General features: G+C 48.0%; 1 protein-coding gene across 1 annotated transcript in view; it reads left to right on the top strand.

The window, feature by feature from the left end:
- Positions 1 to 18,605, top strand: part of LOC147678625 (CD5 antigen-like) — a 362,152-nt gene that overhangs the window by 51,193 nt on the left and 292,354 nt on the right. Inside the window, exon 2 of the mRNA XM_086946076.1 lies at positions 16,719 to 17,039. Within this exon, the coding sequence (XP_086802202.1) occupies positions 16,719 to 17,039 (321 nt within the window). The remainder of the gene's footprint in view (positions 1 to 16,718; positions 17,040 to 18,605) is intronic.

The following is an 18,605-nucleotide window of genomic DNA, read 5'->3' as shown; positions in this document are numbered from 1 at the left end:
ATGTAGAAAGATGAAAGTAAGTTGGTAAATAAGATAGAAGCATAGCTGTATAGCCCCACCAGGAGCAGTCTCCCTCTGCTCATCCTCTCATCCTCCAACTGACGCTCTCCTCCAGTCCACACACCAACATTCCATGACATCATACATCATTCTCCTGCCATGCAGGCTGAACAGAAGAGAGAGCTTTGATGTGAAGAAAGAAGAAAGGAATTAACCATTACAACATGTTGGCAGCCATCTTGTGTGTTGCATAGAGTGAAAATCAAAAAGGTGAAACATACATTGCAAACAAGAAAAGGGGGCAGGGTAAAAACACCCTGACCCCCAGGCCCTAAAAAAAGCATTTTATTTAAAAACATTTTGGGCGGGGTCGTGCAGTGTGCAAATCCGTCCAAAAACTTTAAAAAACTAAGCCCGGGGGCATCCCTTTTTCGTTTTTAAAAGTCCCTGGGTGGGCCAGGTCCCAGGGGGCAATTTAATTTATGTAGCGCGGGATACTTCTCAATGACTATGAAAAGGACAATTGACAGCAACATAGAGTATCCATGATGCTTCTCACTGACTATGGAAAGGACAACTGACCGCAACAAAGAGCAGCCATGATGCTTCTCACTGACTATGGAAAGGACAACTGACAGCAACAAAAAGCAGCCATGATGCTTCTCACTGACTATGGAAAGGACAACTGACCGCAACAAAGAGCAGCAATGATGCTTCTCACTGACTATGGAAAGGACAACTGACCGCAACAAAGAGCAGCCATGATGCTTCTTACTGACTATGGAAAGGACAACTGACAGCAACAAAAAGCAGCCATGATGCTTCTCACTGACTATGGAAAGGACAACTGGCCGCAACAAAGAGCAGCCATGATGCTTCTCACTGACTATGGAAAGGACAACTGACAGCAACAAAAAGCAGCCATGATGCTTCTCACTGACTATGGAAAGGACAACTGACCGCAACAAAGAGCAGCCATGATGCTTCTCACTGACTATGGAAAGGACAACTGACAGCAACAAAAAGCAGCCATGATGCTGGGGGAATTTTCTAATCCCGACGTTGCTATTGCTATTCCCCCTGAGTACAACGTGTTCAGGAAGGATAGACTTAAGGGAAGGGGTGGTGGAGTGGCATTGGTGGTGAAGAAATCCGTGGCATGTTCCATTCTGCCGGTTGACGACATCTGTGGCTCTGAGTCCCTTGCCTTCTCTGTTACTCTGACACCTCACCAATCCTTTAAAGTTCTATTGGTTTATAGGCCACCGGGCCCACCCGGTACCTTCTTTGATGAGTTCGAGTTGGCTATATCGGGACTGGCCCTTAAAGCTGAACACTGCATTGTAGCTGGGGATTTGAACTTCCATATGGATGACCCACTGGACCCGGACACTATCAAATTGCTGGAGGCAACGGCCCCTTTGGGCCTCACTCCTTATCTTTGGGGGCCAACGCACAACAAGGGACATACTCTTGACCAGGTCTTCTCGACATCTCCTTTGGAGGTGAAGGAGATTATCCCGGTGCTTTGGTCAGACCACAGGTTGGCCAAATGTTTGGTTAAAGGCACGGTGAAATCTGTTAACCCTGTGACTCTGCAACAGGGTCGAGCCCCCACGGCATATCATCGTGTGACCCCAGCTATGTTAGCCCAGGCTGCTCTGGACCACCCATGTCCCCTTTCAGGAGATCTGGAGAAGGACCTGGAGTCTCTGCAGACATGGCTTTTTGATAGGCTAAATGATCTTGCCCCGGTGACGGCCCCACGTTTGACATCGAAACGTGTCTCAGCTCCCTGGTTCACTGCGGCATTGTCGACCATTCGGCAGCAATGCAAGGCAGCCGAAAGAATCTGGAGATCACAATATGACCCTGCGGCAAGGCTAGCCTATAAGACAGCGGTCAAGGCCTACCAGCGGGATATTTGCCTAGGAAAAAAAGCCTACTATGCAGGGAGGATAGAAGCCGCCTCCAATTCCTGCAAGGAGATTTTCTCCATAGTCAGAGAATTTACGGCCCCTCGTTCCAATGCTTCCCAAGGTTTGCCCTCTAAGTCCTGGGCCTCTGATCTTGCAAATTTTTTCACCAGCAAGATTAAGCTTATTCAGGATTCTTTTCCATTAGTGGCCCCTGGGGGGAGGATCAACTCCGAAAACGGTTCAGGCCTGGCGGTTCCACTAGGTCCGACGCTGGCTGTTTTTCCACCTATCTCAGCCTCTGCCTCCTTAGTGCTCATGGGCAACCTCAAATCTGGGTCGCCCTTGGATCCTTGCCCGGCCAAATTTTTGGCAAAAATGGCGGCAGTCATAAATCCGCTGGCAAATCCTCTTCTGAATCTTTCGCTAAGCTAGGGATTGGTTCCACAGGCCTGGAAGCAGGCAATGGTCATCCCATTGTTGAAGAAGCCGGGCCTAGATCCTAAGGCCCCGGTCAATTATCGACCGATTTCTCTTTTGCCGGCTCTTACGAAAATTGTTGAGAAACACGTACACACTGTGCTCTCCAATTTTCTAGAAAAACATGAGATTCTGCATGCCACCCAATCCGGCTTCCGCCCGAACCTCAGTACAGAGACCGCGCTCCTGGAAGTGTCAGAAGCCATTAAAGGGGTTCTGGACTCCGGGGGCAAAGCTATGCTGGTCATGTTGGATTTGTCGGCGGCCTTCGACACCGTCCCTCATGAGGGCCTTCTCGCAAGACTCTATGAGATTGGCCTAAGAGGGATGGTGTTCAGCTGGTTTTCATCTTTTCTAGCTGGTCGCCGACAAACGGTCTGGGCCTCCCCAGACTCTGCCGTGATGCCGCCATTGGGAGTCGGGGTCCCCCAGGGCTCTATATTGAGCCCGACCCTCTTTAACATCATTATGACCCCTCTGGCGGCGTTGGCGGAGTCGTTCGGGGCCCAGATCGTATCCTATGCCGACGACACCCAGCTCCTCTTTTCGTGTAAGAGGGGAGGAGACTTTGATGGAGAGAGTATCCGGGATTGCCTTTGGGCCGTTTTTAAATGGTTCCAGCTGAACGGCCTCAAGTGCAATCCGGATAAGTCGGAGGTACTCTTCTTCGGGTGTGCGTCGGATCCTGACTGGCAAGCTTGGTGGCCCATTAACATGTCCCCCCCGTCCAGTTCATCCCAAGTAGATAAGAACCTTGGGGTTAAGATGGACAAGGGTCTGACGTTGAGATCCCAGATCCTAGGGGTGACGGGTACATGTTTTGGCCTCTTGAAGATGCTGCAGAGGTTTTTACCTCTCCTGTCTGAGGAACATAGGAAGCTGACTGTGCAGGCTCTGATCGGTTCTAGGTTGGACTATTCCAACGTCCTTTACCTGGGCCTGCCAGAGTATCTGCTGCAGCGGCTTCAAGTGGTACAGAAAGCGGCCGCGAGGGCCATTTATGGCCTTAATAGGCGAGCCAGTGTTGCTGGCCTACTGCACACTCTACATTGGCTCCCTAGTCGCAAACGGATCGCTTTTAAGGCACTAACCCTGGCCTATAAGGCGTTCCATGCGCTGGGAGCCAAGTATCTTCAAAGGAGACTCGCCTTTTATCATCCGGCCCGCTCTATTAGATCAGAATCTCTATCTCTGGCTGTGGTGCCACGTGTCAAGAGAGCTCGCATTGGTGGCCGCTCCTTTGGACTGCTGGCGCCAAGGCTGTGGAACACTCTGCCGTTGACACTCCGTGAAGCCACTAGTCTACTTGCCTTCAGGAAAGGCCTTAAAACATGGCTGTTTGCCCTCTAGGCCGCTTCTTATCTTTTCCCACTTCGAGCTTGTTTCCATCCTGCTTTTATTATTGTGTTATGTTACTCGGTTGTAGGTCTATTCAGTAAAGCGCCGGGACACTCTTTTTGAGTAGCCGCGCGCTATATAAGAAGAAAAAAAAAAATGCTTCTCACTGACTATGGAAAGAACAACTGACTGCAACAAAAAGTAGCCATGATGCTTCTCACTGACTATGGAAAGGACAACTGGCCGCAACAAAGAGCAGCCATGATGCTTCTCACTGACTATGGAAAGGAGAACTGACCGCAACAAAGAGCAGCCATGATGCTTCTCACTGACTATGGAAAGGACAACTGGCCGCAACAAAGAACAGCCATGATGCTTCTCACTGACTATGGAAAGGACAACCGACAGCAACAAAAAGCAGCCATGATGCTTCTCACTGACTATGGAAAGGACAACTGACAGCAACAAAAAGCAGCCATGATGCTTCTCACTGACTATGGAAAGGACAACTGACCGCAACAAAGAGCAGCCATGATACTTCTCACTGACTATGGAAAGGACAACTGACCGCAACAAAGAGCAGCCATGATGCTTCTCACTGACTATGGAAAGGACAACTGACCGCAACAAAGAGCAGCCATGATGCTTCTCACTGACTATGGAAAGGACAACTGACAGCAACAAAGAGCAGCCATGACGCTTCTCACTGAGTATGGAAAGAAGAACTAACAGCATCAAAAAGCAGCCATGATGCTTCTTACTGACTTTGGAAAGAACAACTGACAGCAACCAAGCAGCTGCTCTATCACTATCAATACATTTTCACTGATCAATCATTCTCGATTGTAACATATAAAGTAACTAGAGCATTGTCACTCATTGATTACAAACCATGAATATTGCACATGCGAGGAATTGCACAGGGGACATGCATGGTGGCCCTCACTGTATCTTGGAGCCTCCCTTCATGCCTCGTCAGCAGTGACCGTGACATCCAATGAGATGGTCACAGAAATCATCTGAGTGAGAAGCTTCCCAGTTCATCCCTCTCTTACTTTAACCTGCTTTGTGCCACTAGTACATATCACTATGGGTGCCTAAGGATAGCTTTGTTATTATGTTAATGAAAAGCCTCTTTTTTAAGCCTGCTTTTTCAGGGATATCAGAGAGCAGAGGAAGATGCTATTCACAAGGGTGCAACACAGTTACTAGAGCCAGAACGTAGTTGGGGGGCAAAGTGGGTTATCTTCATAATTCTCCTCACACCTCCTCATCATCTGGGTATCTCACAGGCATCTGCAGTTAGAGGCAGAAGTTCCCGCCCGGAGAGCTGGCTCTGCCCATTTGTGCCCCATTCCCCAGATGGGGACTTAAGGAACACAGAGACGAGAGCCGTATAATATCTATTTCAAGAGATAAATACATCTTTGAGAAACACCTTGGAAAGCATACTACTAGCACAATTTCCCAACTTAGAATAAACTGTAGAAAATACACAGCTACGGCCTACTGGGCTGTCACATTTATTTTCAGATTCATGAATTTATTTATGGCAAGTGTTCATTTTTCAAACCCTTCTTATGAAACTGAAATGGAATTTTATTTCTTGAACACCTGAGTCGTAAACTTCCGGAAGGAAGCAGCTAATGATTAGTTTTGACGTGGTCAGCCTAATAATGTATCAGTCTTCCCCCCTTGCTGCTTTTATTGCTGGCTTTGCTGCTCTTCTGCTGCTAGTAGCTGATTGGCCGTGACAAGGCACCAGGTTGTACCGTCCTCAATCGATTTACTAAAACAGATTTTCTAAGCCACACACAGTGATGCCACTTGTGCAATGTATGGTTTTTAGGTCTCGGCTAGAAACGCGCTGAAAGCGCGTTCTCGCCGGAGAACTATAGTCGGCGTCTCAGGCATCTGAGAACGACGAAGGGAGACAAGATCTGGCCGCGCGCAGCGTTTCCCCATAGGATAACGTTGTGCGCGCGGCCAGGTCTTGTCTCCACAGCATGGCATGGCAGACCGGATCGCATTGCGCGCATCTCTGGAATGCAGGGGCAGTCTGCAGAGGGGCGCGCGGCGCTGATAACAGCACTGTCTTATTTTTTTCAATTATTGTGGCCAGACACGGGCCGCGATAACTGAAAGCATATGTGCGCGTGCACCACGTCTTTACAATAGCGTCTGTCTGGACTAGCTGTCCGCAGTGCAATTTAATCCACACAACATGCCGTGCTCTGTAAGCAATCAGCCCTCTCCAACTGTTCACTTTGCATAGACGCCCGTCCTGCACCCTATCACTCCCCATCCCCTCCCGAGCACCCACCTACCTCCAAACAGTGCCCCAAACCCCCGCAGACCGATGCGCACCTCGCAATACCCCTCCAGCAAACCGGACCCCCTCCGCGTCCCGCACGGCCACCCGAATGCCCACTGAACCACCTGGCCCGCCTCACCCACCAAAAAACCCGCCAGACATCGACCCCTTGTCTTGCCCCCGACAAACGACGCACAATGCCCTCCACTGGCAAACACCGAGGCGGCCCAGTCAAACGGGCTTTGCAGGCTGAGCGCCTCAACCATGATCCAACATTTCAATGTATTTTCGCAACGAAAACAGAGATATGGGCCACCAATCAAAACCCTTCCCCAAACCGAACACCGGGATCAGTCCTCGCCCGAACATCTCCCGTCCCGAGCAAAGACCGCACACATCAGAGGAGGCATGCATCCAGCCATCAACCTCCCCGCCGAAAAGCGCACCCGAGAATAAGGCATAGCCAATAGCACTACTCCGGACCTTCCGCCACCCGCGACCCACATCCCCGACACCATGGACGATGTGCCATACCCCAGGCTCCACTCGCGCGTGTGGGGGGGGGGGATTGGGGGGTGGTACCAGTTGCGAAAACTACAACCAGAGTATGTGCGAGTCACCACCCAGCAGCACAACCAAGGCCGTATTCAAAAGCAACATCTTCACACCCCCAAAGTGCACTGCATCGACCATGGGGAATGTTGCTAGCCAGCAAACGTTCATTACGACAATTACACTTGGAATGCGCCTGTGTCTACTGAATCCCAGGGGGCAAAATCTGCACGAAGGAATCGTGTTTTCATCGCATCCTTCGTCCGTGCCACCTTTATTATAAACAATGTGACGGTGATGGCATGCAGTGACAGCATAACACTTGAGCGGTTGGGGCGATGTGGTTTGGAGGCATAAACCATTCCTTCTAACCTGCCCTTATTAGGAGATAGTGCCTGATCTTGTACTCCTTCACCCTCCAAAATCTTTCTCCCACGGAATACTACGATCTCACCCTCCCTATTATCTTTTGCCTTCGTTTATTTCTAGGACATCAACTTCCACAACTGCTCGATCTCTGCTCCCTTGTTGACTAACAAGGTCTAGACGTATATAAGGAGGTCCATAAAAGACGCGCAATGCCCCTTGACACCACTAGCCTTTGTCTTCTGCCATCAATATTTGCTCTACTCACCACCTTACTTGCCGCGCACCCTCATTGCGCGGCCTTTCTCCCCCCCCTCCTCGACCCTCAGACCATCGCCGAGCTGGACCCATGCTCATCCCTAGCGGGCGACCCCCACCACCCTTCTCCGCTCTCCCAGCCCCTGCACCCTCCCCCCCTGCTGTCCGTGCCCTTCCCCCGCTCGTTCTCACCTATAACCACTACCATGTAGCTCCCCCCAGTCCACCCCTACCCCCCCACCTCACCTCGCACTCTGTCGACGCCGCACCTCTTCTCCTGCCAATATTACCCCCATTCACGCCAGCATCGGACTGGCCTTCGTAGTGTGTTGGGGTATACCAGCGTGGGGCACTATACACTTCTTGAGAACTGGGTTCTGCTGTACAGCGCATAGACGCACGTAGTGCCCCACCACAGGTACCAACAACCAGGAAAACTAGCATTTGCAATGCAATAGGTGTCGCATTATTAAAGTTTGAGGTATCGGCATTGCTAAATAATGCAACACCAATAGCTTTTGTTGCAGTTGGTGTTACAATATTTAGCAATGCCAATAGCTCAAACTTAATTAACCCGAGACCTATTGCATTTCAAATGCTTGTTTGATTAGTGGGTCACCAATGCCGTGGTCTCCTCAGCTTCAGTGCAGTATCATGAATGGCCTTTGTGTAACCAAGTCACTGCCAAGTAGCAAGATATAGAAAGGTAAAGAAACAAGCATTTGCAATGCAATCAGTTTCGCATTTACAAGCATTTGAGCTATTGGCATTGTAAATGAAAATGCCTTTTATTTATGAGTATTTTTAAAAAAAAGATAAATAAAAGGCATTGTTATTTACAATGCCAATAGCTTAAACTGTAATAAATGTGAGACCTATTGTATTGCGAATTCATTTAGTACCTGTGGTATAAAGATGTTTAAAAAAAGCATTAGGAGAGAGCATGCCCTGTCTGCAACAGCAGGCAGGAGAAAGGTATTTGAGAAAAGAGTGCCCGTAGTGAAAATTGCCATTGGTGTGCAGTGGAGAGAGGCAGGCCACCTTAATGCTTTTTCCAAAGTCCCTTTAGCCATCTGACCCTGTGAAATATGGCTGTCTCTATTAGGATGGTGCTTCAGGTGTACTAGCCAGACTCTCTACTGTCTGTATGCAGGGCTGGAAGTGGAAGTGCACAAGGCTGCCTGTATTAGGTTGGTTGAAATGCATGTGATGCGCCTAAGGTATGTACTGGCACTGGTTCTAAAACCAGAATGCTCAATTAGCAGTGAAAGATTTAAAAAGATGTATGGCAGTCAGATGCCTAAGTTGCAGGCAACGAATCTGTCTTTCAAACGTATTATGCCTTGTAAGAAGTGACACCTGAAGTAGTGCTTCCAAGCAAGTAAAGTGCCATTAAAATGATGCAGGAATCAGGAAAGCGTATTTAATTATTTTATTAAAAATCAATAACAGAAAAAACATCAAAAGCAGTAAACAGAAATAAACATCAATCGTAGCAGAAAACAGAAGTCACTTACTTTAAAAAGGTGCAATTGGGTTTAAAGTCTTGAAGGAGGGGAGGCATAATTAATTCAATATATTTGAAACAAAACAAAGTACCACAAGCATCGCAGTCTCGATGGTCGATTGGATGCAAGATGGGTTGTTTTAAATGCACTCAAATGTGGAGATGCTATAGAAGCACACAGCTTCAAAATAAGTCTGTCAAACCAAGGGCTGCAGACTTCGGGGCAACTCTCATGCATTGCGATTTAAGATAACTTACAAGCATCCACGAGTAGAGAAACTAGGGTAACCAAGGGCATTCTATAGAATGCAACAGGTGCCGCTAACACCTCAGGTACATAAGGCACCCTGCTTCCTAAACAAGACTAGATATTCACTGGTCCACTGTTATTCAAACAACTGGCTACCCAGATGTGCAAACGATAACGTATCAAGCCTCTTAGTCATCACAGAACCGGTTATCAGTACTGGACCTTCAGGTGACAGCTTAATGCATTCTAGGTATTGTTGCCTTGGGTTGATTCCCTTGAACAAATTGGACTATTAAACCAGATAGCAACTATCTGAAGTTTAAAACCCCATTTCTGAAAACAGGGAGCGTTATGCACCCTGCTCCTTTACTCTAGCCACAGTCTATGAACTGTGGATAATTTGTGCCAATGGCACAAAGGTGTATGTGATTCTTGGGCTTCAGTTCAACTTATTTAAAGCCTCCGCTCTTACCTTGTGGCTGCTCTGTCTGTAACTAGTAAATCCCTGCATGGCCTGGTTTGCACGCTAGCAGCAGGTGTATGACTGCCAACCTGCTACACCCACATGAAGTGAGAGGTTTTCTTTGATAAATAGCACACAGCAGGCACAAAAGCTGAGCATTCCAATTGATCACTTTGTAGCTTCTCTGTGCCATTATAGACAAGAACTGGACATATATAAATGAGTCTTGTATACACCATGCAAGGCGGAATCCATTCACCACTTTTTGTGCTACGTGAAACTCTCTAAACAGAAGGTGCGTGCTATATACATGTCCCTAGTCTGTATAGATAGAGGAAAACTAAAGTGATGACGGAATGTGGCCCAGATTAAAAGCCAGTGGCTGAGATTAATTCAAGCATTCCACCCTATAGTTGTTGTGCCACAACTTACATAAGGCCCCTTAGCATTGCCAAAATATTTGTGTAACAATAGAGCTTTTAGGACACAGTATTAATGATTGACAACGGTCTTGCTATTGGTGATTTAATAGAGTTAGTGGCTCGTTTGGAAGTTACTAGGCGCAGTGGTGCACGGAAACTGCATGGACTAGCTCTCCTTGAAAAGCAGATGAAATTTACAGGGGAAATTAGAAGGAAGAATGATGAAATATTGGCCCTGGATTTATAGATTACACTGGTAAGTGCTCATTACTCAGGAAGGATCAGGGGTGTAGTCTGCAGTATCTGTTAATTCAGGAGGTCTGTGGTCACAGGAAGGCCCGGGGTAAAAACATAATTTTCCTCAGGCCACGGGTAATAAGGCCGTTGTCAAAATACTCACCTTGAAAAGAACAACGACCGCAACGCCACCACCCTTCTGGACAATCTCGCCAACCTCGGACTTAAACAACTTGTCACTACCCCCACCCACATCGCAGGTCACACACTCGACCCTATCTTCACCTCCAGCAAACATGTCTCCTTCAGCCACACCACAGCTCTCCTTTGGACGGACCACAGCTGCGTTCACTTTACCTACAACAAGACCACAACCAACAACCATCCTCAACCCACTCTGCGAAGAAACTGGAACAAAATCACCATCGACCAGATCTCCTCATCGCTTCTTCAAAACCCCCCCGCCCACTCCTCAAACCCCGACCAAGCAGCCATTAACCTCACCCAATGGCTATCCAACAGCGCCGACATCCTAGCACCGTTGAAAAAACGTCAAATCAAACTAGGCAGCAAGAAGGCCTCCTGGTTCAACGATGATCTTAAGAAATCTAAGAAACTCTGTCGCTCCCTGGAGAAGGCCTGGAAAAAAGACCCAAACACCAGCACCAAGGACGCCTTCAAAAACGCCACCCGTATACACCACCAACTGATCCGGAATGCCAAGAAAGCCGCTTTCAAGGACCGACTAGATAACAACGCCCACAACAGCAAGGAATTATTCAACATCGTCAAGGAATTTACCAACCCCTCAGCCAACTCCAACGACATCACCCCCTCTCAAGCCCTCTGCGACTCCCTAGCCTCATTCTTCCACAACAAGATTGCAGACATCCACAACAGCTTCGACAACCGACCCAACCCTCTGCAGGACCCCCACCCCCCTTGAACATCCTCAATGACTGGAACCCAATCTCCACTGAGGACACCATCCGCCTGATGAACTCTATCCACTCAGGATCCCCCACAGACCCATGCCCTCACCACATCTTTAACAAAGCAGACTCCATTATAGCACCGCACCTCCGAGACGTCATCAACTGCTCCCTCAACTCCGCCACCTTCCCGGAAAGTTGGAAACATGCCGAACTCAGCGCCCTTCTGAAGAAACCCACAGCTGACCCCACCGAACTCAAAAACTACCGCCCCATCTCGCTCCTTCCATTCCCGGCCAAAGTCATTGAGAAAGCTGTCAACAACCAGCTTGCCGCCTTCCTCGAAACCAACAAATCCCTCGACTCCTCTCAGTCCGGCTTCCGAGCCAAACACAGCACTGAGACCGCACTCATCGCAGCAACAGACGACATTCGAACTCTGCTAGACAACGGAGACACAGTCGCCCTCATCCTCCTCGACCTCTCCGCAGCCTTTGACACAGTTTGTCATAGCACCTTAATACAACGCCTCAGAAACATCGGAATCCAAGGAAAAGCACTGGAATGGATCACCTCGGTCCTTGCCGGAAGAACTCAGAGAGTCCGCCTTCCACCATTCAAATCAGAAGCTACCGAAGTCATCTGCGGCGTGCCACAAGGATCTTCACTCAGCCCCACCCTCTTTAACGTATACATGAGCCCCCTCGCGGCTATCGCACGCCAACACAACCTCAACATCATCTCCTACGCTGATGACACTCAACTGATACTATCACTCACCAAAGACCCTAACACCGCCAAAACAAACCTACATGAAGGAATGAAAGAAGTAGCCGAGTGGATGAAGTACAGCCATCTAAAACTGAACTCTGACAAAACTGAAGTCCTTATCCTAGGTACCTCCCCCTCCGCCTGGGATGACTCTTGGTGGCCAGAGGCCCTTGGAAAAGCACCCATCCCGACGGACCACGCACGGAACTTAGGTGTCATCCTGGACTCCTCACTCTCTATGAACAGACAAGTCAACGCCGTCTCATCTTCTTGCTTCAATATTCTTCGCATGCTCAAAAAAACATTTCGCTGGATCCCCACCGAAACTAGAAAAACGGTCACCCACGCACTGGTCACGAGCCGCCTGGACTACGGAAACACCCTATACGCCGGTACCACCGCAAAACTCCAGAAAAAACTCCAACGCATCCAGAACGCCTCAGCCAGACTCATACTAGACATCCAGCGTAAAGACCACATCTCTGGACACCTGAAAAACCTCCACTGGCTCCCCGTTAACAAGAGGATTACTTTCCGCCTCCTAACCCACGCACACAAAGCACTCTACGAACTTGGACCCGAATGCCTCAACTCACGACTTTCCTTCTACACCCCCTCCCGCCACCTACGATCCTCCACCCAAGCCCTTGCAACTGTACCTCGCATCAACAAAACCACCATGGGAGGCAGATCCTTCTCCTACCTGGCAGCTAAAACCTGGAACTCACTTCCCACTCACCTTCGCCTCACTCAGAACCACCTTACATTCAGAAAGCAACTTAAAACCTGGATATTCGACAAGTAATTCCCCACCCTTCCTCTAGCGCCTTGAGACCCTCTGGGTATGTAGCGCGCTATATAAATCACTTGACTTGACTTGACTTGACTATTTGTCCCATCAACTGATGACGTTACAACGAATTCCTTTGCAACGCATGCCTTTACCACGCACGCGTTACAACGGAATTCGTTTTCCACGCTTAACCTTTACCTCGAATATACCTTTACCACGCATACATTTACAACGTTTTTCGTTGTAAATTTATGCATGGTGAGGGCATACTCTTGATAAAGGTTATAACTCTCCCCTTAAATGCCCCCTGACTCCACTCCTTATATTTACCCCTGCCCTTAACCCTTAATATATATATATTTATTTTACTAAAATGCCCCTTACCTTTTAACTCGCCTTCTCTCCTTCTTCTTTGGTTACGTTGGTCGTACGTCGTTGAGAGGAAGCGGAAGTTACTTTCCGTTTCTTCTCTAACGACGTCGATTGCTTCAGCTTCGTCTTCACTTCGGCTTTTCAGGTAAGTTTTTTTTTGGGGGGGGAGACCCCCCCCAGCCCCCCTTTTTATCCCAACGCTTTATTTTTTTTATGGGGGAGACCCCCCAAACCCCCCCTTTTTTTTCATTTACCACACATGCCTTTACTACGTATTTTGTAGTAAAGGTATGCGTGGTAAAGCCTCTCGTTGTAACCACGCATGCGTGGTAAAGGATTCCGTGGAAACGGCTTCGTTGTAGAGGCCGTTTCCCGCGCCAAGCACTGATTTTTAAAGGTCACATGTGACATTTCCACAACTCTGCACAAGAAGCACGAACATTTCCGAGGCGATTCTTGCCTGACTAGCTTTGTTTAATGCTTCATCTTGTGTAGCTCGTGATAGACCTTAGGGGTGCCTTCATGCCACCAGTGAGGTGCCGCTGAGAGGGGCTCCCTGCTGAAACCCTATGACTCCGTGCAGTAGCTGCCAGGGGGCTCAGCTGTTGGAAAATTTCAGATCACTGTAAACATTTTTTTTTTTTAAAACAAGCTATTGTGCTCTCCTTCCACTCGGTTGTTCATCAGTTCTTTCTCTCCGCAGCTTGTTTTCAGTTGTTGTCGGCGGGCGGGGAGTGGGAGAAAATAGTGCTTCTTGCACAGGAGCGTCTGTTTAGCGGCTGCTGGATGATGCATGCGTAATATAGCCGGCTGGACAGGTCAGGCAAAATAAAGTGTGCGACTCAGCCAGCCAATCCGATGAGAAAACAAGCATTTCTAAATGCAATAGGACTCGTATTACGCTAGCCCTATTGCATTATAAACAAAAGTGCGTGCCTCCAAAAAGGCATGGTCGGGGGTGGGGGTGGGGGTGGGGTGGATAGAAATGTTATAGACTGGGGGGGGAGGGGGGAGGGTGGGCAGAGGAACAAAAGAGTTTAAAAAGTAAAGGGGCCGATAGCCATGGAAATATTAAAATGACAACATGGCCATGAGGAAGAGGAACAAACAAGCCAAAAACAAATCAGAATGCAGCATTTCTGAGAAAAGCCAATGAAAAACATGGACGGAAAGTGGGTGGACCTTCCCCCCACTATACTGTATACTGCGTGTTCCGCAAAGCGCACGGTGCGTTGCACTGGAATGCTGTGCGAAACCTAAAAAGTGCAAGGGGCGCTCATTTCGTTGAGGCAAATATTTTGTTCCTGGGCACTAAACAGGACATTTGGAACCAGAAGAACTATACAATTCTGAAGACTTTCGCGCTCTGGGAAGTGTTCTCTGGTGTAAACGCAGCACACATCATTTCATACAGCTACTTGTGGATGACTATCTTTGGATTTAAAATTGTAGTTGAGGATGTATCTCAAATTGAGAATTAGCACAGAGGCGAGCGAGCCACTGACATCTGGAGCCAAGCTCAAGCCTGAAGCCTGGGTCTGGCTCAGCTCGGGTGCTCCTTCCTTTCCTACCCCCTCCCTCGCCACTGCACGTGAGCCTTTTGGAAGCTCAGGATATAATAGTGGTGACTATGACACAAATTAATCCTGCTTCCTTTGTGTTATGTTTTGCGTGGGAGTGTGAAACCCATGCTGTGCTGTCTGATGATCTTCTATGTGGTACCCAGGAGGCCTGCATAGCTCCAGGACAGCCACCTGAGGGTAACTGTGTGCTTCATATATATTACTCATTCATTAATGCATGAGTAAAACACTCATTGCTGCAATTCCAACTGGAACCACTATCTTCATCTGAAGATCCCTAGCAGGGGCGTTGTGGGGCAAACCTGGGGGAGAAACGGGGCAATGTTGAGCCACCTTCACCGCTCCTGACTTTATGCGGAAGCCTCTTGTGTTCACAGTCAGTTAAGTCCTGGGTGATTACCATACCAGTGATCAGCCTGTCAACACAAATATTCCCTCCTTCCTGAGTCACCTATTCAGGTGCTGAATTAGAGATGAGAGGCCATGGAAGCTACAAGAGTGAAAGAGACACCAACGAAGAGAGTGGAATCATTTATTGAGAAAATGAATTGCACTGGCACTGAGTAATAAGAAAAGTAAATAAAAATAAGCAATTACATCAGCCCATTGTGTGTCCGCGCTAAACCCAGGCACCCTCGTCCTGGGCCCAGCTCGCCCATGCCCAAGGCCGGCCCAGCTCAGCTCAAGGCCCTGTTGGAACCTCAAGCCCATAACAAGCTGATCTTTCATGTGGCTTCTGCCTGCCACCCCCTGTTCTACTAAAAATGAGAAATCATGAGCAAACTTTAGAACTGGGGAATCGGATTGAGTCTCAGCGCCGGCCCATCATATCGTTGAAGCCGCGATGGAGGTGCTGCAGCAGTCATGACTCATGAACTGCCACACCAGTGATCCAGGATCCCTTTGTCCCTCTGGGACTGTGGATACATGCACTGTGCCCCCCTGTGTACATGCACCCCTGTCCGTGTCCCAATTAGTATATGTGATAAAGACAGGAGAGAGAAATGCGCAGCCCTTTATGCACGGGGCAGCCAACGGGAGCATAATTCAGTCTCTTGGCTATCACTACCGAACAAATCAAGCACATTGAAATCCCCATGGCTAAAGCTGGGGGTCTCCAGAGGAGTCTAGGCGCTATGTATGTGTGCTATTCCCCTCAATGCCTGCTTTTGTAAACAACACAACACTCTAAATACAGATTTGTAATGTAATTTGTAATATGAATTGTATCAAATATCCTCATCTCTCCATCCATGACATTCACATTCTATTTCTTTGCATTGTGAAAAGCAAAGATTTATTTTCTAAACCCTCCCCTTTATTATTTACTCTTTTACTCTGCCCTCTCTATTTTTCTTTTAATCTCGTGTTCTCTCTCTTTATTTTTCTCTCTCTTCTTTGCTCCACTTCTCTTTCTCTCTCTCTCTTTCTTTCTCTGTCACTATCTCTCTTCTTCTCCCTTCCTCCCTCTCTTTTTCTACTTTGCCCTCTTTCGTTCTTTCTCTCATGCTCTCTCTTATTCTCATTCTGTTCTCTCCATGTCACACTCTTGCTTTTTCTCTCTTGTTCTATCATGCTCTTTCTTTCTCTCCCTTCCCCCTCTCTCTCTTTCTATTTATACTGTTATCTCTTACTCCCTATTTCACACTTTTGGGCTCTGCCTCCCTTTCTTGTTCTCCCTCTTATCTCTTGGCCTTTCTCTTGCCTTCAGTATCTCTTGTTCTCACTCCCTCTCTTGTGTTCTGTGATTCTCTTTCTTCCTCCCTCTCTTGTTCTCTGTTCCCCTCTTTCTCTTGCTCCATCTCTTTCTCTCCATCTTCCCTGTCCTCTCTCCCTCTCTCTTATTCTCTTATTCTCTCTCTTTCTATCCCCATCTATCCTTCTTGCATACTCTCCCTTTCTCTCATTTTTTCTCTTCCTCTCTTGGTCTTACCCTCTCTTTCTCATCTCTCTCCTGCTCTACTTTTTATCTCTCTCACCCCCTTGCGATCTGTCAGGCTCTCTTTAACTTTCTCTGTCTCTTCCATCCTCTCTTTCTCTCACCCTGCTTCCCTGTAATTGGGAGAAATTGATAAGGAGACACTGTACTGGTAGATGTACACAATACATACCCTTATGGCTTGAAATGTACGTAAACCTTTTATTTCTCTCTGTTTCTTTGCAGTTGATACACATGCTGTTCGCCTCGCTAATGCTGCGGATCCTTGTGCTGGGGTTGTGCTGGTTACTACAAAAGTAATTGAAGGAACAATTTGTGACTTGTATTGGGATATGAAGGATGCCGCTGTGGTCTGCAGACAGCTGGGGTGCGGCGTGCCAATCTCAGCGCCAGGAGGGTCTGTCTTCGGAGTCCTCCGAAACGTTTTCCCCCAAATTACCAATGTGGGCTGCAGTGGAAATGAGTCCAGCGTGTTAAAGTGTTCCTATAGCACCAGTCCACAAGCATCTTGTTCCCAAAGAAGGGATGCATCGGTACAGTGCACAGGTAAGAAAATGCGTCAGATTCTACAAGATAATTTCGACAAAACAGAGGTTTGTCCAAATGTGCGTCTTCCTCTTCCAGAGTGCTGGTTTGTGACATTTGTGTTTCTTGGGTCTGTTCTACACAAACTCTTCACCCCCTCTCACTTCCTGAATTCTAACCAGGAGGAGAGTCCTTTGGTTGAGGCAATAAAGATCTGGCTCTCCCGCCTAATGTCCTTCCATTTTATGCCCTCATGGAACATGTTTTTTTTCTTCTAAAAACTGGTTAGATAAACTCAGATATTGCAGAATAGACCATATTTACCACTGTTGCAGGGGGTATTAGATTGAAACTGCCAGAGACAGTGGACAGTTTCATCCCAGCTTGTGTCAGTCTACTGTGCTTCTCCCAGTCATCCATGCCTCTGTGTATAATATCCACTCCCCTCTCTATGGGGTTGATGAGGGAGTTATATCAAGTCTGAGTGATCTATGTCTGAACGTTGAAATGCTTCCACCTCCCTTCCCTCTTCCTCCCTCTACATCCAGTCATATCTTTATGATATCTGGTCTTTTATTCAAAGCTTGATCAGCTTTTCGAAATGCTACCTCTATTAAAGAACTTATTATGGATCTCAATTTAGTATTAAATCTGTTTATTGGTAACATTTGAACACAATAGACAGAACAGAAAACGCCTACAACCCAGCGGGCCGGCTCAGCATAGTAATTCCGTATATGCAATTCAAAGCCTATGGTGGTACAACAAGTGTAAAACACAGCAAGCCGCCTACAACCCCGAGGGGCCGGCCGCGTCGTTAAATCAGACCGCTATGACAGAATAAGCAATGTGGCCGAGTGGCCTTGTCTTTACAGACAGAAAGCTAATAAATCAGAAAAGTAAAGAAAGATAGCACCCCCCCACCCCACCCTACCCAAACCCCAACTCCAACCCCTTCCCCTCTTTCCCTCCTTCTCCCACCCCAAGTCCAGGTCTGATTCGTCCCCCGTACAGGGTAAACCTCCTCCCAACTTAACAGCCCTCAGTTTGGGACAGACGCAAGATACGCAAGTACCTAGGGCACGTGACATCTCTAAATTCCGTGGCTAAAAGGGACAGGAATGGTTGCCACAGGTCCATGTACTTCGCACCCTCCCCCTCTTTAATCAAGGACAGTTTTTTCATGCCCAACACTGCCCATAGTCGAAACAGCCAACCCTGAAGGGAAGGAGTGTGTGTAGTGCGCCAGAGGGATAAGATGTTTAGCAATGCAGACCCAATAGCGATGGCGATCAATCTGCCCCTGCGTGACCGTAACGGGTATGTAACAGGGTTTGGGAGGCCTAATAGAACATAGGAGGGGAATCGCGGGATTTCAGTGTTCAAGCGGACATCGACCTCATCTAAGACTGACTTCCAATAACCCCGGAGGTGCACACAGTCCCAAAGAAGATATACCAAGGAACCCGTTTCCCCGCAGCCGGGCTAGCATGTTGCTTCCCTACTGTGATCCATCTTATATAGCCTCTCTGGGGTGTAGTATCAATATGTTGCTATCTCGGTGAGTGTGTCCGTTAAGCCTATGTG

The sequence above is a fragment of the Lissotriton vulgaris genome, chromosome 12 (assembly GCF_964263255.1).
Source record: "Lissotriton vulgaris chromosome 12, aLisVul1.2, whole genome shotgun sequence".
NCBI lineage: Eukaryota > Metazoa > Chordata > Amphibia > Caudata > Salamandridae > Lissotriton > Lissotriton vulgaris.
The sequence above is the reverse complement of the archived record's forward strand: the minus strand, read 5'-3'. Positions and strand labels throughout refer to the sequence as shown.